General features: G+C 44.8%; 1 protein-coding gene across 2 annotated transcripts in view; it reads right to left on the bottom strand.

The window, feature by feature from the left end:
- Positions 1-24,878, bottom strand: part of LOC310885252 (uncharacterized protein) — a 95,382-nt gene that overhangs the window by 32,667 nt on the left and 37,837 nt on the right. Inside the window, exons 1-2 of one of the 2 annotated variants that reach the window (XM_083808379.1) lie at positions 12,585-13,348; positions 1,115-1,225 (exon numbers count right to left, since the gene is read on the bottom strand). In XM_083808379.1, the coding sequence (XP_083664505.1) occupies positions 1,115-1,225; positions 12,585-12,726 (253 nt within the window). In that variant the 5' untranslated portion in view covers positions 12,727-13,348. Of the gene's footprint in view, positions 1-1,114; positions 1,231-12,584; positions 13,349-24,878 lie in introns of those variants that run through there. The other variant, XM_083808378.1, reaches the window with a different exon arrangement.

Raw genomic sequence — 24,878 nt, forward strand, 5'->3', positions numbered from 1 at the left:
AATAGCCAGAAGATGACAGACTTCTCCCTTGTGCGCATGTGTCTTCAATTGCCATTCTTTTGGTCTGCAGCCTGCCCAAACTTTCCAAGGGCAATAAACCAGAAAGATCTAGCCAGATGATCTAGCTGCTCCATGCTGCAGAGCTGTCAGTTTAACGTGACAATGCGGGCCATCCAGAGAATATGGGGTCCTGGGCTCATAAATGTGACTGAGCTCAAGTGGATCTTACTAAACATCTAATTCCCTCAGCTGTGGTGATAAAACAAGTTAAGGACTCAAGCTGTGATTTTATATTGCAAATATTTGTGTGTCGTAAAATGCCTTTGACAAAGTGTGCCAAGTAACTGGGTATTGGAAGCCTTGTAAAAGCAGCCAGATGTCGTGTGTTTTGTTCTGGGGTCTCCCTGCTCTAGCACTGCTTGGCATACTTAAAGTTAACCAACCTGTGCAATTGCCTGGGTAAAGCATTTTATGCAGCTGCAATGAGCAGGCACTATTTCACCTCCGAGGACTTATTTTTTTTTAATATGTTGTTTAAAAGCCAAATCCACGTGAGCGTGGCCAGGCTGTGGGGAGAGAAGAGGAGGAAGGGCTGTGGACAGAAGGCAGCAAGCTGCCTGCATGTGGACACAGCCCTGCCGTGCGCCCCAGATCCACTTCCCGGCAGGTGCTGAGCTCCCGAATGTCCCTGAGCACCAGCAAAGCCAAGGGGTGGATGCGGCCCCTTGATCCTCACTGCAGGCTTCACAGCTGCCCCTGCTAGGGATGAAAGGGACCTCTCCTACCACCTGCTGCTCCAGCAGTAATGAGCCAGGAGGCAGGGATGTCTGCGTGAGAGCACTGGGGCACTTCTGTGAGGCAGATTGCTCCCGGTAGGACGGGAGCTGGTGTGATTCCCTCGGTGTCTCATTAGACGCAAGTGTCATCTTCTGTATATCTGCAGCCTTGAAAGTTATTGATGCATGTGCATTAAGGAAGATGAATGCTCAGCTGGTTAAAACTACGCTCCTAGATCACAGTCCAGCCTTACTGTGGGCTTGGGTGCAAGTCAAACATCCCTGAAGAAGCAAAGTCCTCGACCTTGGCATTCTTGTAAACAAGACCACGCACTTACCTGCTGTAGGTAGCAAAATCTCTGCCTTCATCTCCCTGGTTCCCAGCTGCCAAATGTTTCTTTGCAGCTTGGAAGTTCTGGAGATTAATTTGTTCACATAAATGGCATAGTCTGTGCTGGGAGATGGAGAGGAAAATGTCTTTATTAGTAGAGGGTAGACAGCAAGTTATGGGCAGAAAAAACTGTTCTAATGAAGTTACCTCCAGGCTGGGAGGTAGCAGGTAAGGCAGACTGATTTTTTTCCATTTCCTTAAAATGGCAGAAATTGGAAATTTCACATTTTAATGCATTCCATAAAAGGAATGAAAACTTTTTTTTTTAAAATGCAGTGTGAAAGTCTAGACTCAATTTTTTCCAATGATTTTTGTATTGAAAAAGTCAATTTCATTTTTAAACACCCCCCCCAGCTGCTGTGAAAACATCACAACAGGATGTTTTGACATTAAGGCACTTTACTTCAATTATGTACATGTGAAATATAAACGTTGTCAGAATTGACACATTCCTAAAACACATCAATGTCACAGACAGAAGCTTTTGTTCCTGTACATAGTAAGAAAAAAAATACGTATATATACACACACCCCAGCCCCTTCACTCAGCTCCTGTCTGAAAGATCATCCAAGGCCACAGCATGAGGTGCTGTGCCACCCAAACCGCTGCAGGAGGGAGCCCCCAGCCTGCTCGGCAGCATGAATGCACGCAGCAGCCCTGCCTGAAGCACCTCTACCAGCTGTCTTCAGCAACAGGCCTCCAACGCAGGCGTCTTTGCCAGGGAGGTTGCGACAACCAGTTCGAGAGAGGCCAGAGAAGGCAAATTCCTGAACATCTCCGAACAGCACGTGCGACTGCTGGTGAGCTGGAGCGGCCCCGCACCATTAAGCAGCCCCCTGCTGCTGTTCAGACCCGATCAATCTGCTGCTAATGACAACCCCAAAGCACAACAGTGAAAAATCAATTGAGGGATACGTGACAAAATGGAAAATGCTGTAGTGCACTCAGCATATTGCCTCTGGGAGAGGACTGCCCCAGCTCTGGGATCCGGGTCCCGGGGAGCAGAGAGAAACGTGTCTCTGCTCCTGTTTCCATCCTGCAGGGTCTCACCTGGATGTCCGACTCCTAACCTAGCATGGGTGCACAGACACCGCCAGGACAAGGGGCACAGCTGGGACAGCACCATGCACCGTGCCCAGCCCAAGCCCTGCAGTGCTGCTACTCTGCATGAGCAGCTGCTCTGCCAGTGCCCTTCTCTCGCTGCACGCTTGCTCTGGCCAGTGGTGCTACTGGCAAGTTCCTCAGATAAGGAGCAATGCAGAGTTTGCCTTGCTAGAGCTAAATGCCTGATTTTTATTTCTCTTCTTTCAGATAGCTGCCCAGAGCGGCTCGATGCCTTCACCCTACCCGTGTGGACGGTATGTATGGGTGCACAAGGAGCGTTACCTGTTTCGCATCATGCAAGATGATCCTTTCAGCTGTTCATAAAACATTTGATTTCCAAACAGAAGAAAATGGAAAAGGAACGATAACTCTATAAATATCAATGACAGCATTTCCTGAGATGGCTTGCAGAACAGGAATCCCATATGAGGAATATTAGTGTGAGCTCAGCACCTTTGAATGTAGCTGCTTAATTTGTGGATTGGGGCAGGCTCAATCTGGAACATGAGCAGTGTGAGCTCATGTCTGCTTGCTAAACAGCGTGTGAATGTCCTTGGTATATTTAGAAACTCAGCGTAGTTTGAGAACTTTGACCTGAAATAGCTCCTCATCCGATGCTGACTCCCAATACATTTTTATTGTGGCTTCTCATTATTACTGCAAAAATGCAACAGAGGAGCCAAGCGCACATTGGTGACCAAAGCTGGACCAAGGCACGGGCCATGCCCTGCAGCCCTCCTGCACAGAGCTCCCCACGTGTCTTCTGGGGAGCTCAGTGCTGTAAATCCTGCACTGCAAAGGGGCAGAGCTGACATTGGGACTTTGGGCTAAACCCTGATGAGACTTTCTACTTCATCTCCTTGCTTTCCCCCACCCACTCTTTCCTACTCCTTATGTCACATTTGTTTTACATTTACTTGTTACAGAAATTTCAGGTTTTGCAAATGTAATAACAATTTTCCCTCTAGAATACTGAGTTTCTCTTGGCAAATGTCTCTGATCCTAGATTCAAAAATGTATTTTCTTGACCTCCGAATGGGGAAAAGGGAGCAGCTGTAAAGCAGATGAAATGTGTCCTACATGATCCAGGCTTTTCTTCCAAATCCTGAAAGCTAGGAAAAAAAAGCTCTTCTCTTTAGCTTATCTTTTTTTTTTTTTTTTTTAAATAGAAAGAGTTGAAATCTAGTATAATCAGGAGGGACTCCAGGAATCAGGACTCTCCCAGGCCTGTCATACCTGACACTTGATGTCACCTGTCACTGATCCCTTCAGACTTCCCAACGCTTGCTGTCACTCTAGCAGAGCAGAAACCTACAGCAGGGGTCTTTCAGCCACCTTCTTGCCGTGAGTTTTGGCCATACCCTGGCTGCCTTGGGGGCTGGCAAGGAGGATGCAAAACCCCCAATTATTTCAACAGGAGCTGAAAGCAACAGAGGTAGGGACTGTACCATACAGAGAGAAAAACACGATTATTGCCACACAGGTAATTCATTCTCATTTGAACTGCAGCTCCAGCTGCAACTGAGAAATCCTGCTCAAACACCACATGAGGACTGCACTGGACACCTCTCATTCAAGCAATGTTAACGCTCACATGCAGAGGCACAAGGGCCCTGCCCAAGTGGGAAACGCAGCAACCATGTACAACCAAGCAGGGCCACCATCCAAATGGTTATAACCTCGCCTAAAACACAAGGATAGAAGCCAGTGAACTGAAACACCTCCATAACTTATACAAGACCTGTTAGCCTAAACTGCCAGCTACTTTCTAAAATGATGGGCTAGTTTAAAGTTACTGCTTCTCAACCATGGCTTTCAAGCATTATTAACTTGTTTTCCTTGTGCCCTTATAAATTAAAGCAACTGAAGAGAAACTCCTGAGAACATTTTGTAATAGGCAATTGACTCCCAAGGACAGACAGGAGCTCTCAGGTTAGAGCAGGAGCATTACTTCCTCCTCGAGTGTAAATTCCTGAGAAACCGTGGGCCCAACAGCCTGAAAGATGAGGGCAAGGTGGGATTCAAACATCAGGATGAACAAAGGGAGTAACTTGCTGCATCCTGGACTGGATTCACTAGGAAGCTTCTTTGTGGCTGATAAAACTCAGCCCTCGAGCAGAATTACAGTGACAGGAGGCTGATGAGTCACTCTTTAAAATACTAAGCTGTGTAAATTCACTAAACATCCTGGGGTTTCATGACCCATAATAGTACTGTCATTCTTTGACAGCCTAACATACAGCAAGGATATTATATCCTAAGTTTGCTTCATTATACTGTATAATATAAAGAAGAACAAAAGACTTCAGTAGACAATATAAATATTTGGGAATGCTTTAGAGTGCTGCACATATTTTTAGTGTCTCGCTCATTTTTTTTTTCCTGCAACTGAATAGACTCAGATTCCTGCCCCTGCAGTCCTGCTCAGGTTGCCAGCTAGAGAGAAGCACCATTGCTGCACAGGTCAGAGACGGTGCCTGGTGAACGCTCACCCTCTGCCTCTGCTCCACCTGGTACAAGTGGCTTGCATGGGCACCGAATCACAGGAGGGGCTTCCGGGGATCATCCGGTCCAAACCCTGCTCAGGCAAAGGCAGCTAGAGCAGGTTGGCCATAACCCTGCCCAGGCAGTTTCCAATTAACCCCAAGGATGGGTAATGCACAATTTATTTTTTTTACTGTTCAGTCAGAATTCCCTGCATTTCTGTTTGTACCAGTTGCCTGTCATCCTGAAACCAAGAAGAACCCGAGCCCATCTTTGCACCCTGCATGAGATTTCCTCTCTGCCCTCCCTCAGACTCCTTGAAAATGCACCCACTGTGCCCTGATGCTGGGGCATCCCGTGCTGGGCGGTCCTGGCACTGGTCTGTGCACACAATAGGAATCACAACAATAATTACCCACCAGTCCACTGCTGTGGACTTTTGTGGGGCTACATGGCAGCTGAAAGCCTGAACATGCTGCACTTTGCTTAATGCCTGTACTTGTTCACCTCACAGCAAAGCTAAATACACGCAAGTGTACGCTACCTTTGTGGTATTAACCCAGCCCAAGTGTTGAGTGCTGTATTTACTGTGACACTGGTATTCAACAGGAGGATAAAAAAATGCAACCATGATTTACACTCTCATTACCCCTTTGATGCAACAGCCATGAAGTTGTTGAGACATATGAGCACATGCATACGGATACAGGTGGATGGAAGCCAGAGTTCCCCATTCCAAGGCAATTCTGAAATGTTAAAATACTCGTTCCATCTGGAAATGAAAACTTGCTATTTGAGGAATTTCCTGTTGAACTTCAGCTTTTCACTCACAGAAATCAATGTGACATCTTGGCTTAGCTTTATTCTTTTGTTTTTACTTTTTAAAAAGTAATAATAAATTGCACTGATGAGGCACAGGTTTGGTTTCAGAGCTACTAAAAAACCTTCTTGGACACTGAGAAACTCAGAGCACTGGCATTACTTGGGACTTGAATTCCTGGAGTTTCCAGGCTCCTATCCCTGCCTAAACTGTGGATTACTCACAGGAAACAAGATTATCTTTCTTTCCAGCCCTGCTTCATTTTTATCACTTAATCAAAGTGAAACAATCCCTAAAAATAGTTAAACAGGGGAAGTTCTGATGGAACAAGCCTTGGTAAGAAGTGTCCTGGTGGGCTGAATGCACCTCCTAGCAAAGCTGCTCAGAAGGGCAATGAGCCATACCTTCAAGGAGGGGACCCTTGGTCAGAGTCAGCTGAATTCCCCAAGGACAGCCCAGACAAGGAGTTAGCAGCCAAGGTGAGATGAGAGCCCCAAAATCCCTGCTCATTTCACTAATGGACTTGCTCTATCTCCCTTTTGTACAGAGAAAACAAGCGGCCGCGCTGCTTTCTGTCAGGCACACAGCATTTGCCATGGAGACAGTAGGAAATTTAAACTATTCTGAGAAATGTCTAACAAGCTTTCAAGTAATCATTCATTTACATATGGCTCTAAATGTTAATAGAAGTTGGACTTCTTGGGGTATTTTTCCTTTCTTGTTGTTCCCTGCCCGTCACCACTCCTTCATGGCTGCCTCTAACTGTACATCTCCCATAGCTCAAAGCTGTTTTAAAAGTGTCTTTTTTAAAGTTCAGCATAAATGGTTTAAAAATAAAACCCTGCTGTATGTGCATCTAAATCATAATCCCACTCCTGCAGATGCCTGAAGGATGCCTTTCCCTCCACATGGATACTGTTGCTGAAAGGTCTGGAAAGCTGTGATTTCTGCTCCAGTAGTCGCTGTACTTGCCATGGAGATCAGAAAAACATCCATGTAAAGGGCTAATTATCTTGCCACTGTTTGAGGAAACCTGCGCCTCCTCAGATGGAAACACATCTGCCTCAAAATAAAAGACAGTTTTGTGGGAAAGTCACTGGGAGGGGACTCAGGGACCTAGGTTCAGTTGCTGGCCACAAGATTTCTGCACCATTTGGGAGCAGTCACTTCATTTCTCCCTTGCTCTTTTTAATTAGTAAAGTTAGGCTCTGAATCCCACTTCTCTCAGCCCTTTCTTTGTCCCCCGTCTTTGAGAAATGGCCATTTCAAAAGACAGAGATTTTAAGTTGGCTAATTTTAGAAAATGGATGGGCACCATGTCCAGAGTGCAAGGAAGGAAACCCAGGGAAAATTGCCTGCTGAGATCAAGGGTGGGGTAGGGCCTTGGGATTGGAAAATTAAGAATTAAAACAAGAGGGAAACTTGAGCAAAGAGACAAGCAGGAGCCCAGGGCAGTGCAGAGGGAGCAGCACCAAGGTCTCCGTGCAGCTCCATCAGATCTCGGTGCGATCACCGCTCTGTCCCAGCCGCCTCCCAACAGCCCTGCGTTCAGCACTTACTTTCCCATGGGTGTTTGCTGACTCTCCTTCAACTCCTGGGAACAATTAACCTTTATGCAAATATAATTAGCTACAATTAGAAACAAGAAGTAGTATAACAAAGGTGAGGCAGGGGCAGCCAAGGCAGAAGGCCGTTCTCCCCTGGGGATTTGCTCCCTGTCGGGGGAAGGATTGTTTATCATGGTAGGGAACAGCAAAGAAACCCTCAGAGCAAAGCAAAAAAAGAGACTTTTTAAAGCTTTTGCTTGGCATCTTTGTGACTTACTGTGTGCCTGTGTAACAGCCAGGCTAGTCCTTAAGCTTTCAAAGGCAGGAGTGTGTTTGCTCATTTGCTCGCTGCACTGCTCATTAATGACTTACGGTGGCAGAGGGAAGGAGCAAGCAGGTTGCCTGCAGCCGACCCGTTAACCTTGATTTTAATTAGCTTTGGCAAGATAACAAACAGAGCTGTGGAGTGTTGAGCAATCCGCAGCAGTGGTGCTGGAGAGCACAGCTCCCTGGGATCAGGGGAACAAGCAGGACTCAGCTGATGAGCCTTCAAGCACATCTTTCACAGGAGACTCCTTTCTTCCAACGGGTAACACTGGGAATAGGCTGTTCAATCGCCTTCTGTGTCATTTGGGGAAGAACAATATTGTACACCGCATCTCAGCATCTCTGGCTGAGCACTCCTCTCCTTATCTCTTCTGCCATGGCCTTAATCAAGTATTTCCAGCACTTGCTGTTAGCATTTACATCACAGAGTGTTACACAAATCATACTGCCTGCTCTCACTTATAAATGCTCAATAAGGAATTAATACGGATGCTATAGACATGGCTTTACCATCCCCTTGTCTCTGTAGGTGCATGACTAGGAGTTTTTCCATACAGGTAGCAGGAGCCCCCTTACCCAGGAGGGACAGACAAGGATACATTGAGTACAACTGTGACATTCCAGACCAACATTTTGTTCTGATTTGCACTGAGAAGAAAACATCTCTAAATGCTTTGTTCTCTGATCTGTAGAGCACCCATCTACCAGGCTCTTAGACTGCTAAGGGATGTGGCAGGTGAACCAGCCCAACAACGCCAAGCCATCCTCCCCAAATGCCATGATTTCCTCAGATTACATTTCACCTGTAAGAGGAGTCCTCCAGAGCATTTCCATTCCATGCTATGATCACAGTATCACAGATTTCTAGGTTGGAAGAGACCTCAAGATCATCGAGTCCAACCTCCGACCTAACACTAAGTACTCCACTAAACCATATCGCTAAGCTCTACATCTAAACGTCTTTTAAAGACCTCCAGGGATGGTGACTCCACCACCTCCCTGGGCAGCCCGTTCCAATGCTTAATAACCCTTTCGGTAAAGAAGTACTTCCTAACATCCAACCTAAAACTCCCCTGTCGCAACTTTCGCCCATTCCCCCTCATCCTGTCACCAGGTACGTGGGAGAACAGACCAACCCCCACCTCTCTACAGCCTCCTTTAAGGTAACTGTAGAGAGCGATAAGGTCTCCCCTGAGCCTCCTCTTCTCCAGGCTGAACAAGCCCAGCTCCCTCAGCCGCTCCTCGTAAGACTTGTTCTCCAGACCCCTCACAAGCTTGGTCGCCCTTCTCTGGACTCGCTCGAGCACCTCCATGTCCTTCCTGTAGCGAGGGGCCCAAAACTGAACACAGTACTTGAGGTGCGGCCTCACCAGAGCTGAGTACAGGGGCACAATCACTTCCCTAGACCTGCTGGCCACACTGCTTCTTATACAAGCCAGGATGCTGTTGGCCTTCTTGGCCACCTGAGCACACTGCTGGCTCATATTCAGCCGACTATCAACCAATACTCCCAGGTCCTTCTCTGCCAGGCAGCTTTCCAGCCACTCATCTCCCAGCCTGTAGCTCTGCTTGGGGTTGTTGCGCCCCAGGTGCAGGACCCGGCACTTGGCCTTGTTGAACTTCATACAGTTGACCTCAGCCCATCGCTCCAGCCTATCCAGATCCTCCTGCAGAGCCTTCCTGCCCTCGAGCAGATCGACACACGCACTTAGCTTGGTGTCGTCTGCAAACTTACTGAGGGTGCACTGGACGCCCTCATCCAGATCATCGATAAAGATATTAAAGAGGACCGGCCCCAGTACCGAGCCCTGGGGGACACCACTAGTGACCAGCCTCCAACCAGATTTGACTCCATTCACCACAACTCTCTGGGCCCGGCTATCCAGCCAGTTTCTAACCCAGCGAAGCTTACACCAGTCCAAGCCCCGAGCAGCCAGTTTCTTGAGGAGAATGTTGTGGGGAACGGTGTCAAAAGCCTTACTGAGGTCAAGGTAAACCACATCCACAGCCTTTCCCTCATCCACCAAGCGCGTCACTTTGTCATAGAAGGAGATCAGGTTCGTCAAGCAGGACCTGCCTTTCATAAACCCATGCTGACTGGGCCTGATCGCCTGCTTGCCCTGCAAGTGCCGCGTGATGACCCTCAAGATAATCTGCTCCATGAGCTTTCCTGGCACTGAGGTCAAACTGACAGGCCTGTAGTTCCCCAGGTCTGCCCTGCGGCCCTTCTTATAGATGGGCGTCACATTGGCTAGCTGCCAGTCAACCGGGACCTCCCCCGATAGCCAGGACTGCCGATAAATGATGGAAAGATTCTTATAAATGATGGAAAGATGTATTGAACCACTTACTAGAAGATTTAAAAAAAATCTTAAAATATCTTCAAACCACCTTTTTACATTCCTTTACAAATGATATTTTAATACAAACTTGATTTCAGGATATTTAGCCCAGATTTTCAAAGGAGCTGCAGAGAAGCAAACACAGAATATTAATGAAATCTGAGTCTCTCAAACACCAAGGTGCCTTTAGAAACCAATCCTGAGCTAGTGAAATCCTCTAAAGTTTCTTGTTTTGATGCAACATAATGAAAGCAGGACTTGCTTTTCTGATTCATGTGCAGTGGAGCTGTATCCTGTAGTTTCATCAGAAGAGAGTAAGCAAACACTGAGCCTAAGTAGGACCACTTGAGTCGGATCTAAAGTTAGTAAGAAGTGAATTGTTTTGGTGTTAGCATGAAGTGATTCAGAATAAACTTGCATGGAGGTTTGCAACAAAACTTGTTTTTTGTGCCTTGCTGTTCTGAGATTGGAAATAAAATTTCGAATACAGGCAGACCTTGGAAAAATAAAGGACTTTGGCATAAAGGCTCATCTAATGTGATCTAAGCCTCAAGAACCCCAAAGGAACGGAGAAGTATTACCCCTCACAAATCATCTGATACATGGTGCTTAACCCATGCCCTCTACCTCTCCTGGGAGAGCTCCTCAGAGCCGAGCTGGAGCTGTGTAATTCAAGGATTTGTGGACTGGGATGGGCTTTATCCAGAGAATATGTCCAGCTGTAGGAGCTACAGCAGCTTTTGGAAGTTTTCTGATACCTAACCGGAGAGCTCGAGATAAATACAGCGAAGCATCCCCATTGTTCCAGATGTAAAGGCAGGCAGAGATTGATTCTGAGCTGTTTCTATAGATGGTGCCATCAGCAGCCTGACATTCCCCTGGCAAGAGGGAAAGAGAGCACAACAGCTTGGCTACTTCTGCTCCCAGCTGCAACCAGAGACGTGTAATGCCACAAACCTGCTCAGGCTCCGCAGGAAGGACCAAGCCCCTGGCAATCCCTAGGGGAACAGGGCTGCTCTGATGTCCAGGGAGGGTTTGCCTTCCCTCAAAAGGGCAACCATGAGCAGTGCAGTGATTCCACAACGCTTTCAGGAGATCAGACACACAATTACGCTCTTCCAGAGGGAAAAAAACAAAAAAAACCAAAAAACTGCATAAACCCTCTTGGATCAACGTCCTAATTTTCACAAATTATAGTCAGCTGGTTTCCAGTGCCTTCATCAAATGGGAGAAGGCTTGGCAGCCTACAGACCTGCTGCTGGGGTTTGTCTGGCAAAATGCTTTTGAGCTTCATAACGAAATTGGTTCTTTTCTGCTTCCCCTGCCCTCCTGTCGATCGCTAGCTGCAGCAGCGCTCCCTCAGCCCCCAGCTGGAAGCAGCATTTGCACACGTGCGGGCAAGCTCTGCTCTAGGAGCTGTGGCTTGGTCAAAGGAGCTCATTTTCTGTGTGCTCTCATGCCCTCACTCATGCCTCTCAAAGACTAGTAATCCTCTCGGGCTCAAACACATCATCGATCCCTTTTCCGTTCTTTGCTGAAAACTTTAATCCTTGAAGATAAGAGCCTTACAGATTCATCTACAGAATTTTTCTTTATTTTATCTTTGGCTTTGCTGCATGAAAATTTAAGAGCAAAACTCTCTGAAGTGGGATGGTGCAAGCACCTATTGCACTGCTGGCAGCTGCAAAATTACAAATATAGTTGCTCCAAAATGCTTGTAGAATAAGCTTCTTTCCATTTTGGCATAAAGTTTTCTTTGCTTTTTAAAAAAATAAAAGATACATTTTCCTTTTTTTTTTTTTTGGTGAATATAAGTTCCAGGTTTTCATCAGCTCTAGACAACAGGAGATGCATGGCCCTGCTAATGTTCTTAGACGTCTTTGGCTGGTTGATAACAGAATTGCCCTCTGTTTATTACCTCCTCATTATGTGTGTTTGTACAGCACCTTGCACAATGAAGCCTTAATCCCCAGCTCATGCCCCCAGGTTTCGGTGCAATAATAAAAACAACAGGAAATGAATTTGCTGAGCTTATTTCAGAAAATAAGTGTTACTCAGTAAATACAAAGCTATAGACTCCAATCTGTTCTGAGATGATTTTCCTTGAAATTACACTTAATGTTCTCTACAGCTGTTTTTTATTAAACACGGGAAGGTAAACCAAACCCCATTTATGTATGCAAATGCCAAAAAACAGTTTTTAAACAAATTACTAGAGAAGCCTTTTTGGCAGTGTACAAAGTAACCAGTGGGCTATGCATCTGGTGCGTAGATTATTGGTTTGGTTAGAACAGAGCATGAGTAATGTTTTAATTTCCATATCATCATCCAGAGAAAAAAATATATTTAAAGTTGTGTTTGACAATGCAGGTCCACTCATGGAACTGGCTTTCTGAATTTTAACCCTCTCTGGAGAATTCATTCTTTTATTGCTTTGAACTGCTAAGTAACAAGATACTGCAAAGTAAATACATCCAATTATGCTCCTCAATAAAATAAAATTAGCTTGTACCTCTGATAAGTTTTTTCACACATCTAGTGCTTCTTAAATCAGATCTCAAAGCCCCTTAGAAATCAAAAGCAAGATCTGGATTACACGCACAAATGGGGCTCTGTTATCCGAATATCTCTGCCGTTTAGTCAGGTGGAAACAACTCTGTGCCTATGAAAATTCTGCAGAGACTTAAACCCATTTGATATCATCTCAGCTTATTCAAACAAACTCAAGGTAAATTAGCATCAAATGCAATTTCAAACAACATCAAATGCTGCCAGACAGATACTCTACAAACCTTGTTGCCCCTTAGAAAATTTCCTTGCTCCACACTTCGCCAGCAGCACCCTGCTAAAGGCAACAGCCTGGTGGCTGCAGCGGGGCGGTTTATGTAGCCTTGCCTGTGCTGCTACAGGTGACTTCAGCTGGTGTGGCTTCATCTGATTAAACTGAGGCCACCTGAGCTCAGCTGCTGATTTCTTCTGAATTGGGTTGGGGGGCTGGCAAATACTGCTTTGCCTGCAAATATGAGGTGCTTAACCTCTGACATAGCCGGTGCTGGGCACGTGCGAAGGGAACGTGCTTGCAGGGTCTCTCTGAAGGGGTCTGACTGTTGTCTTGCTTTGCAAAACAACATAAGCCAAGTTTAAGCCAATGTCAGTGCTGTCCACAAGTTGAGCTCACTTAATATTTTCTGTTTAATTAAAACAGCGTGGCTGCCACACGATGGCAAATTCCCGCATCTCACAGCATCCTGGGAAGTGGATTCAGGGGATGAAACTCTCTTTGGGACAGGGAGACAGTACATGAATGTATGGGAGAGCTTAAACGGGTGCCCAGGTTTGTGGGAGCTCCTTGCCAGAAGTGAGCTGCACCCAGAATTGTGACCCTTTCTTAGCAGATGTGAACAGGGAGAGGGTGCCTTGTCTGGGACACCTCCAGCAGTCAGGGGCAAAAGCAAAGCCAGGACCCCCTCAGCCTCCCTCATCCCACCCCACATTCCTCCTGGCCATGTTTCTGCTGACTTAGCTGAAACAATCATTGCTGACCAATGCATCACCTTTGACTCTGTGGCAATTTTATCCAAAAGAAACAAAAAAATACATATTGATCCCAAAAGTGGCAAAATACTGCAGGCCTTAACAGCAAGCATGGGATAATAAGAAAGATTATGGCAAAGTCCTTAAGGGATCGTGTTGAAGATTATTTCTCTGAACCAATCAGGCACATGAATTAATTTCCTGAGTGGATAATGTTTTATTAGAAAACAGCTTTTGTAGAGACTCTGGAGTTTGCATTCCTTGTGATTTTTTGGTCAAATTTGTTGTGGATGCTGCCCTCACACCAGGGAGAAGATTTGCTTAGTCAGGCTCTTTTTCTGGAGTAGCTCTTCAGTGATTTTGCTAGAAATAGACAAAATCTAGGTTATACAAAAAGGAGGATTCACTGCTAAAATTTAACACCTGACTCCTAACACAGGAACGATCTGGTAGTTGTATTTCAGTTCTTAGGTGCTTTGCGAAGATACTGCAAAGATACGCAGAGCACTAGGAGCAATGCTAATGCCCCTGCTTCTTGCATCCTCTCTGATGCTCACCCAAGGTTTGGGGAGCACGTTCACACTGGACACGACCTTCAGCTCCCCGTCCTCAAGAAAACCTGGCCACAGGAACCGTAAGCTGATGGCGAACTCACCCTGGAGGATGAAGGTGCAGTTATTTAAAGGTATTTGTGCGCTTGACAGAAATACTGTGTGGACTTGCACTTAGAGCAATAAAATCAGGAGAATCCTGCCCCAGACTCAGCCTCTGTTGTTTGTCTCTGCTTGTCTTAACACACCTTTCAATAGCAGTGGAGAAAAAAAGGGGAAAACATGCTACATGTAGGTAACGCAGGGACCAATGACAAGTGCACCCAGAATTTATAGGGCTGCCCTCCCTACAGATTTCTGTGATGCTGGCTCCTCTCTGGAAATACGCAGCTGAACAGCCCACGGCTGAACTCAGCACGCCCTTCCTCCCTCAGAGGAATCAATACAGTCAGGACAATAAAAAGGACAAAAGAAAAAATGTGACGTGAGCGTGTATTATGATCCGGAGGAACTGGAGTCCTTGTTAGCCTGTCTGTCAGCACCTTCATCCAGAAGCCATCCAGAAAGAAAGAAATGCCTTATCTGGGGAATCTAGGCCAATCCTTCTGGCTCCTCGTCAAGACTCTCTTTCAAGTGCGCTCCTTGGCTCCCTGTGCTGCTGGCTGCAAGCCAGAGATTTCTAGACCTAATCCACAGCTCGAAGCCTCATTTCCTCTGCTGCTAAACATAGAAACTGTCCACGGTTCTTCAAGGGACGGTAACGGGAGCTTCAAGTGCTCTGTCTCTGTCTTTTCATAAGAGTAAACTTCCCTGTGTCCTTCAGATCCATGGGATCCTATGTTCCAAGCCCATTTTTGATCCTAGCCTTGGGAGAAATTCGCTTTTTAAAGGCCTGAGCTTTCACCTAGGTCAAATCAGCAGGACGAGCAATCTGCAGACAGCGGGAGGTATATGAAGACAAGCGGAGGTTCCTGTGAGCCACGTAAGAAGTATCGGGAGCCAGCAGCAGCAGCATACTAAAGAGCTGCCATGCCTTATTCCTTAGACTATAAACGTTTGTCTAAGCAGGCTGTACACTATCTCCTGTAAACGCTGGGTGAACTGAGACTGTTAATCAGCCTAATTTGTTTGCTTGATTTTCTTCTTTTCCTCTACCTTACACCTCAAGGATACAATTAACCTTTGCCTATAGTCACAGGTAGGCCCTTTCCAAGAGGATCTGAACTATTACACGATTCCCCGAAAAGCTATTAGCTACTAAACTCTGTATTAAGAGCCTCGGGCAGAGCTCATGAAAGAATAGGAAAGATACCTCCTTGTTTAGAGGAGGCTGGGTCCCTAAGACCATATATAGGAGTAGTGGGGGACAATTACAATTTAGTTTATGGGATGGTATTTAGCCAAAATGACCTTTTAGAGTCATTTCTATGAATGACTCGTCTCCTGCAGTGCCTTTCTGGGAAGCTCTGTCCCCAGTGGGGATGCGCTCCTCGCCAGGCTGATCTGTTACAGATGAACAAGCACTCCGTCAAACAGCTTGAGCTGAACTGTGAACTCCGATTGGAAAGCGACCAATAAAAAGAACAGAGAAAAATGTTCTTCTGAGTTTATGGTAACCGCTGTTTTTCTGTAAATTGCGCTAAATGAGGAACTGATAATAAGACTTTGCAGCCTTAATGAAATTACAAGTGATCTATACATGCGTCTCCAAGCATAACAGCCGAGGTCTTCTCCAAAGCAGGGTGAGAAGGTGACTTTGCATATTTGCAGACCACAAGTTTATTTTTATGAGATGGTTAGTAGGGGTCAGCAGCGCACATGCAGACTATAATAACAACAGGAATGATAGGAAGAGTTACTTTTGTTTTGGAGGAGAATGTCTGGATGAACGTGCCCATATATCCACTGTTGTTTCCTGCATGCTAATCTCTGTATGCAAGCAGGGACAGATGTATGTTGCTCATCAGCTCAATAAAACTTTTCCATTCTGCTAACTTTCCATAAGCCCATTACATAGGCAGAGGCATTATTTCTGCAATTGATTTGTATCTGCAACAGTATAAAAGACATGTTCTTAGTGAAAAGAGATGAGAGGACGAATCCAGCATTTGATGTACTGGCTAGAGTAGTTCTCCAGCTTTGTTGCCTTGGCTGTGAGACACAACCAGGAGTGTTTATGTGAGTGGGCTTAGGAGCAAAATCTTCCAAGTTCAGCAGCGCTCAGAGAGCAGCCTGACCCACCTGCTGCAGCAGTGGGGTTCCTGAGATGTACAGGAGTTGGATTTTACCCAAAAGGTCACCAACTTCTCCCTCCAAAATTTATTGCTGGATTCAATCTGTTACTGTAAAATCCCCGTGAGGCCTGTATTTACAAAGAAGTCAATCTTACCTAGCCGGAGTCTGATAATAATTTATTATTAGATTATATTAATAGTTTTATGAAGGAAATGTTTTATAGAAACACCAAAATGCTCAAAGACTTTCAGTAACACCAGCTGTTGGAGCTGTGAATGTTGTGAACAGAGTCCATCCGATCGTATTAAGGGTTCCCAGTCACCCAGCAAGATAGAGATGGTATGTGAATAAGATGAAATGAACTGTGATGTGCCCTCATAAATACATGGCTATAAGATGCCTTTTTTTTTGTTTTAATGCAAATGTGTTTGGTGGCAGGCACACTGGGACAGATGCCTGCTTGAACCTTTGGACCTTGGACACAGGGAACCCTCTGTTTCTGCATTCATCAGTTATTTTTCAGTAGTGCTCTGTGCTGCCTGAACTGCAAGAATATTAAGCCTTGGCAATGTTGTTCAGTTTGCTGTATTGGCCTGGTTTCCTGAAAAACTGAACCAGATCACAGGAGCAGAAGTGATACCCGTAATAAAAAACCACCCCCGTTCTGTAGCAAGATCTAGGAACCAAATTCCCCGGCCAAAGCTTTCTTTACGGGGCCGCTTTTAATTTTGATCCCTGAGAATGCTGAAGCCTGCAAACGAGGAACGAGAGGGACCACGAGCTGGTGCACACGGAGGCTGGGCGCTGGGTGGCCGCTTCTCCTGGCAGCTCCTCGCCTTGGCTACGAGCAGCGGAGCTGGAGCAGCCGCGGTGCATATGCATGCTACTTTTAAAGGCTCCGCAAAAAATATGGCCCTTGTTTATTGTTGTAGTTATAATGGCTTGTCATTTAGATGGGCCTGTTTAAAATTTATACCCACTTAATATCGTTTTTATTATGCAGTTAATCACAAGGAAGAATAAAAAGGGAGAGGGCCTGAATGCCTCTATTTCATTTGCTTAATAGAGCACTTCAAGTGGGAGGAGCAAAAGAGAGTTAGCTAATAATTTATTTTAGTAGTATGGGCTATATTTAAGGATTTCTGATGGTGCCACCAAATAATGCTACTCTAAAAGGCTTTAAAGTTTCCATTACTAAACATGAAAGGAAACAGGACTCTTCAAGATAAAATTAATCCCTCTGGGAAGGAAATATAGCTCATCTCAAGTGTTGAAGGACTTTTCTTCCTAGGAAAGTGGTTTTCCTGCTCATCCAGGTCATCCTTGTGACCAGTGGTTTCCTCTCCCTCTGCTCTGCTCCCACTCTCTGACACCAGTTTCACACCCTGGGTAATGCTTTTGCTTTTACATTCATTGCCCTTCCATTTGTTGCCACTTAACCCAGGTCTACATCAAATGGCTGTAACATAAACGGAGAACAGTTAATGTTTGAAGCATGGCCCTATCACTGCCCTAGAGCCTCGGCATCGCTGGTCCTCACTCACTCAGCCTCATACAAACTGACACGAAGAGCAAGGGCTCCACACCATTTTTTTCTCCTGGCTTGTAAATTTGACTGCAACCCACCACAACATCCTCCCTTCCTCCCGAGGGGTTTTTCTTCTTTCCCTTGTCTCCATGCTCCAGGGAATTTCTGTGTTGGCTCTGTACATTGCTCCCTGTAGGGCAGGAAAGGTACATGGCTGTGGGCCATTTGTGAAGAAATATCACTGCTCTCCTTAGAGGCACCATTTACCAGGGAACCGTATTAAAGGCACTGATCCCACCACAGCAGGGAACCTGGGTTGTCTGTCTGAATGGATCCCAAGCTGTGGTCCCCAGAAGCTACACCAAGCACTCAGATTCAGATCACTTCTACTGCACTGTCCAGTAACATTTTGGCACCAAGACTCTGAGGTGGTCTGTGTGACCTGGTAAAGGTTGGTAGTAGCTTTTGGTCCCCAAAACTTAGGAGACTACTTCAGGTTATTCCTTAGTACAACAACTGGATGACAACTTTGGCAACAAGTTGAAGACATCTTTGAGAGATTTTTAGCGCTGATGGATGATATACAAAGAGAGATAAAGAGGTGCAATATCGGATGTCTCTTCTGAGCTTTAGGGTAAAGCAAGAGGGGGAAGGACCCTTTGATGTCTGGGATCTTTGTCCCTTCTAAGCAGCTTTACCTTCATCTTTGTATTTTATCTCTTTTCTTTAATGAGATTGTCCAAAGTCTTTGAAACTTACACAGTTCTTTTGCTGCTCTCCCTGGGATTTGGGAAGGTTTTACAGGAACCGATTAAAAATATCTTTCGATGAAATACAGTTTGTCTAGCGAGACCCCTGACCCCTGGCGCACGATCTGTGCCTGAAAAGAAAGGAGACCTCGAGATTTGCCAGCCAGACCTGCCCCACATGCACAGCCTGGCACCCTCCCTGCTCCAGAGCCAGCAGGTAGAGATGTGCCCATTCCCTTGGCTCCTGGGCCCAGTGCTCAGGGCGTGTTGTGCACAGAAATGAGAATGGGAATTACAGGTGCAGAATCTGTGATACTTCTTTCACTACGCATCGCTTCTGCATCAGCCTCTATCCAGTCTTAACTTGGAAATGAGAAGACCAGGATAACCTGCTGGGAACAACTACAATTCAAAATTTCAAAATTTCAAAATTTCTCCATTGCCTGGTCACGTGCAAATTTTCCCTCCTTGCTTTTCCGTTTTTCCTTACTCAGTGCTGTGTCCTGTCATGAAACAGACTGTTTGTTTCCTAGGCACCCTTAGCCAAGTAAGAAAGAGTTCATCCAGAATCCACCCAGAAAAAAATAAAATCAAACAAAAGCCAGCAAAAACTTAGAATACCTGGCTACTTTTGTTTAATGCTGATTTGAAGCTGAATAGTACTGGTGAAATGCTTCACCTATTTCCAAGAAATTCCGCCTGAATTTTCGCTTTAATTACCCACCATCTGAATCACAGTTGGAAAGAGTGTGGGAGGTGCTGCTAGGAAGCCTCTTGGCATGGCAGCCAGCTTCTGCAGTGTGGGAAGAACGCATTTGTTAGCAAACTTCTTCCTGTAGATGTCCAACAGCCCTCCTCTGCCTGAGCTCACCCTCTCAGCTCAGGCCACGGGTCTTTTGGGGCCGCACTGATCACACCGTGGGACGAGCAGGCTAGGTTATATCATGGGCTTAGCTTGGTCACTGATCCATCTGCCGCTATGACAGCACTAGAAGAAGTCACTCGAACATTTAAACGGTGGTTTGGGCACTGTGAGGATCTTGGGTGGGGATGGGGACGCAGATTCTCGAGGGTGACTCAAGCTGGGTGGAAAATTATTCACGAACGTGTGAAAGATTTTGTTTCACTGAATCTGCCTACTTGCTGTTGTCAGTTAGAAAAATTCAGAGGTACAAGCAGAAACACTCTTCCTGGAGATACCTAAATGCATCATGCTCAAAATGAAGGGTGCATTAGAGGTGCCATGTATTCGCCTTGCTTTTACTCACAGATAATGTCTGCCAGTAATTCTGTTTCATGCTATGAAGCTTGTAGCTCTGATTATTCCCTGTAGACCAGCTCTATATAACCACTTGGAGTTTCAGTCTTCAAAACACTAAAACAAACTGAGGTCGTTATGCATCATTCCTCAGCTTTTCCACTGGAAATGACAGCTTTTCTCCCACCTTGTTACTGTGCAGACCCCTGCCATCACCCAAAGGTCTTCTAGGGCTTCTCCTGACACCTTTACTGCATCTATATGCAATGTTTTATGCCATATGATTCTGATCTGACATGATATCCCTGTAATTATATATAGCTGTTGGTTGTCCTTTTAAAAAATGGCTGTGATCTTCATTTAATTTCTTTCCCCTTGTCTTCTAAATAAAGTAAAATCATGAGACCATAGCATCTGCTTTTGCATGTTTCACTCCAACAAGACAATGCTGAAATTAAAGCATTAAAGGCAGGAGGATTTATTTTGACCTCATCTTCTCCTTAGGGGGAACTGAAGAAAACAATACTGACTGGGAACTTCATCCCTCACCTCATGCCGCTGTTCACTGCATCCTTTCCTAGCAGGGTGGAAGGTTTCTTCAAAAGTTTTCTCAGGGATTAGCATCAACTACCTGCATAAAAGCAGTGAGTGAATAAGCTGTGACAGGAACAGAGTCATGTCCCGCTATGCTGTCCTCTACCTAGACTGCAAATATTTGGCAGAAGAGCCAGGCTATTTTTAATTGTCTTCAGAGCATCCAGCAGCATGGAAATAAACTCCAAGAATGAGAAAACATCAGCTTGACTTTCCTGGGTAGCGGGAAATATGTCACGACTCGGTTTTACTCTTACACCTGTGATAAACATGGCAATATTTTTTATAATCTTCTTTATTTCAGTGAGGAGCTCTGCACAAGTGTCAATAAAAATAAATATATATATATAAATCATGGAACTAATGTCTTTGAGCAGATGTGCATGGTAGGAAAGAAGGAAGAATCTGGGACAGAAAGTAAAGAGGCAACAAACACTTAAAGCACTTGGCTTTCTAATAGCATTTCTGGATTCCTAGCACATGGCTTTGCCCTTCTCATTTTAATTTGGTTCTGTGCCTAAATTTTTAATGCTGATATGGCCTTCCAAGCACTACACTGAATTCCACACACAACAGCCCCACGCTAAAGTGATATGTAACCCAGATCTGAGTTCAGACAGATGTACCCCAAGATCTTAATTTCATCGAAGCAGTAAATGGTGATTTTGAAAATAACATTTCTGTGCCCCATTTAGCACCAGCAATGCAGGAAAATCACTTCTAGAGTGTTCTTTTGTATCTGCAGATCTAACTATAGGTCTATAGATGTATGGTTTGTAACTCTAGACTTTGAGTCTCCGTTTAAAAATACAGTCACATCCTCCATCCTGCAGATTTTTCTAGTTACAAAATTAATGGTCCTCCCTTTGAGAACTTCTAGGATTTGTTTTCTTACTTTTTAATGGTGCTGCTAGTGTGGGACTGGTCAAGTGTCTTCACTCCTTGCTGACCCAGAACTTCCACCTATGAGGAAAACGTTATTGGTATCTACAGCTGGGAGGGGGGGCAAGGAAACCCACTGGAGTATTGCTTGTGCACCCAGAATGCCCTAAAGTACAATCTTAACACCGAAACTGTCAGGTAGAAAGGTGGAAGACTCTCCGTGAATTGCCGGTGTTTCCATTAAAAAAAAAAAAAATCTATTTATTTATTTATTTATTTTGCAGAGGACTGGACTTAATGGTATAGAAGGCCCCTTCTGGCTCTCTGTTGTGTGCCAAGGAAGTATGTGACACGGAGAAAGGATCTATAAATTAGATTCTCCAAATTTTCCATAATGTGCTGCTGGTCCCTATTTATTGTACCAGTACAAGTACTGGATTTCTCTTCAGAATGCAAACCAGTTTGGAAGGAAAATACTGTAATAATTTGCACTTCATTCATTCTCATCCTCTGCTTTTTGTATCAGACACCTTTTTAATGAGAATTCTGTGATAATGAAATTTTGCTTGGGGAAAATTGATTTTGCTATTAAAAAGTTACTCTAAAGTAACTAGGATTTGAAACAGTAATAGGTGTGAAAGACCAAAGGAGAAAATAAAATGTATTTGAACATAATCATATTATGATTTTCTATTAGAACTTAAATTATGTGTTGAATACAGCAGCTTTGAAAGAAGTACTTCCCAATCCTCACCCTGAAAAGCACCGGTGTCTCGGAGCATGGTATTTAATGAACTACCTTAGCGGCGAGGAACTTCTGTACTCATAAGCTGACACCTAAAATCTAGGACACAACATCTTCCCGGTATTAATTTAAAATGAATGCTAATAAAACTCTAGAGGACACAAATCACTTCTGGGAAGAGCCACATACGCCTGAGGGCAAACAGGGCTCGTGCTGCAGTTCCTGAAACCCACACGGTCCAAAGGTGAGGTGGAAGGCCAGGCTGTGCACAGCACCCGGGGTGCACGGGCTCACAGGGAGGGAAGTGGGAATTAGGCAGACTCACACAGGGCCATGCAGGAGCCAGAAACTGATTTGTTTTGGTTTGGTTTCAGAAATTCCCCTCCCTTGCTTTGGAGGTTGTTTCTTGGTCAGCTCATGGGAGCAACCACTGCATTGTCTGTGACGTAGCTGGAGGAGTGTAAATGCCATGAGACCGACATTGCCTATTCCTTTTTTTTTTTTCTTTTTAAAAAAGAAAGATTCATGGACTGACTATTTGCTTGCCTCACCCCATTAACTCCCTAACTGCCCAGCAAACCAGGAAGAGAATAACATCACTTACTCTTGCTGATGTTAACAGGAAAAATGTATTGTTGGCAAATAATAAATACTTCACATTTACGAGTTTGTTTTTGCACATAGATTAATGGGTTGTGGGTGGAAATTATGCATTTATAATGCACCTTTCACCAAGGACATCAAAATGTTTTAAGGGAATGGATCTTTAGTGACCCCACTGGGGTGTGCTAAGAAGGAAAGGGATGTCCTTTTCTTGCTAAATGCTTTATTTGGATGAGTGGTTTTTTTGTTTCTTTTTTTTTTCTTTTTTTTTCTGCTGTTCAGATTCCATTTAGCAAGCTGAAGAACTATAAGAAGTGCAAAGCCACTACCTTTAAAATCCTTGCCATTTGGTGCAAGAGTGGGTCCTTAGCTCTTTTGCTCCCACCCTCAAATGGAAGGTGCAGCTCAGCCAGCATCTTAATTCGGAACAGCAGTAGGCTTCTGAAGCACATGCCCCCATTGTCACAGAGGGCATAACCTGGGCTCCTTTCAGAGGAAACTGAACAGGAAAACGGGCTCGGGGCACTCCCATAATGTATTAACCTTTCCCAGGCTGGCAACGATCAGCTAGGAGAGGGTCCCTGGGTCCTTACACACCGGGTGTCCATAATCAGGCAGTTTCCTGCTGCCTACTGCCTCTGAAGGACAGTCAACTGAATCTTCCCCACGTACACCCTAAATACAGCCGCCACGAAAAGAAAACCCTCCCTAACTATGGTCACAATAAATACAGTCACATATTTCAGCTCCCCCCCAGGTCAGCCTGGTCATTTTGATTTAGTCTTTCTGAGGTTTATTCGTCCATCCCACACACAAGTACATACGTTGGTTCTGGAAATCGATGCTTTAAACTGGAAAGATGTCATTTATCTAGACAGCATTGCGGCGTATTCCTTGTAAAGATTCCAATAGATTTGTAAGCTCCAGAGTTTATTGGTATAGATGGCCACATAACTGAAGTATTATCTTAGCAGAAACTGCTTCAGGTACATAGATGGATTTTTGCGCAATGAAATTGTATGATCAATCATAGGATTCAGCTGCAGAAAGCAAAGCCTTGTTGATGTATCTCTGCCATTAGAAAGACGTTTTAAACAGTTGCTTTCTATCTTGACTGTCATGAGTCTGGAAATCCTGATGCAAGCGCTTTCCTAGTCCAGCCAGATGACGGCTGATGAAGACTTACTCTGATGAGGACACCATTTTCTGAGGTGGGGTAGGGCTCCCTATGCAAACGTGCACGACACAGAAAAGTTTATTTTCTGCTAGAAAGAGTTATTCAGGCAGCTGTCCCTTGTGGGTAAGAGAGTTAGGCCCAGAAATTGGTTCAAAGGAAATAAAGTGCTTATGTATGAGTTCATTCATTGTGTTTCAGCTACCCGGTAGATGCTGGTGCTCAGCACTCAGTTCCAGCTTTGGGAGCAGTAAGATGACAGAGGTCATAACAACCCACTCCGACTCGTGGGATGACAGCACGTCCTTATCTGCTTGCAGAGGGTGGGCTTGGTCCCACTACTCTTAACCTTGTTATCTTTCCATCTCTTGTAGATGTCAATCTGAACAGCCCCGGTAAGGCAGAATCTCACAAGAAACCATACTTTGAGTCAGAGAAATATGAAAGGTGTCAGGACTCAGTGACACTTCCTCAGGCCAGAATTTCCACACAAAACATAAAGACCTGTGAAACAAGGGGGACATGGTGGATTTTGGTAATGCAGCACCTACCTGAAAACTCAATAATACAAAAAATGGTAAAAAGAGATTCGTTTTGATGACGTGCATAATAGTCAGAATAGGGGTAATCTAAAAGAGAATACCCTGTCCTCTAGTGCTAATATCCCAGAAGATTAAAAAAAAAAATAAAAAAAAATAAAAAACTGCTCATCCTTTTAAGTGGCTGGCACCTGATTTTTATAGGGCCAGAGCCCATAAAAGTTCTCCCAGGGATGAGGCAGACATACTTAAATCAATCAAACAGAACATTTCCTCATCCCTTTCCCTGACCCTATAGGAGTACCTTTATGGTCTAATATATTTTTGACTAGGCTGACTTTTATAAAAGTGCTCTGGCATAAGTGGTTATAAATGTGTATCATCTGCTCTTTATAATACATTAGATCATTAAAATAATTGTCTTAATTTGATTGTTAAAGTGATTAATAGGGCAAGTGTTAAAGGAAATTAATACTCCAAATTGAAGCATAACTGCAGCGGAAAAATAACTCCACTGACTTGATGTGGTAACAAGGTAGAGGCTTGTGTTTAATGAACCTTGGGAAGTTATACATATAATGGCAGGTGGAAGACAGCATGAAGACTATTCCTCTGCGAAATGTGTCTGGGATGGCTCTGTGACCTGACCCCAGAGCCCTCTGTGCAACCCAAACCCTTGCCCAAGCATGACCAG

This window comes from Anser anser (assembly GCF_964211835.1).
Source record: "Anser anser genome assembly, chromosome: 22".
Classification (NCBI taxonomy): Eukaryota; Metazoa; Chordata; class Aves; order Anseriformes; family Anatidae; genus Anser; species Anser anser.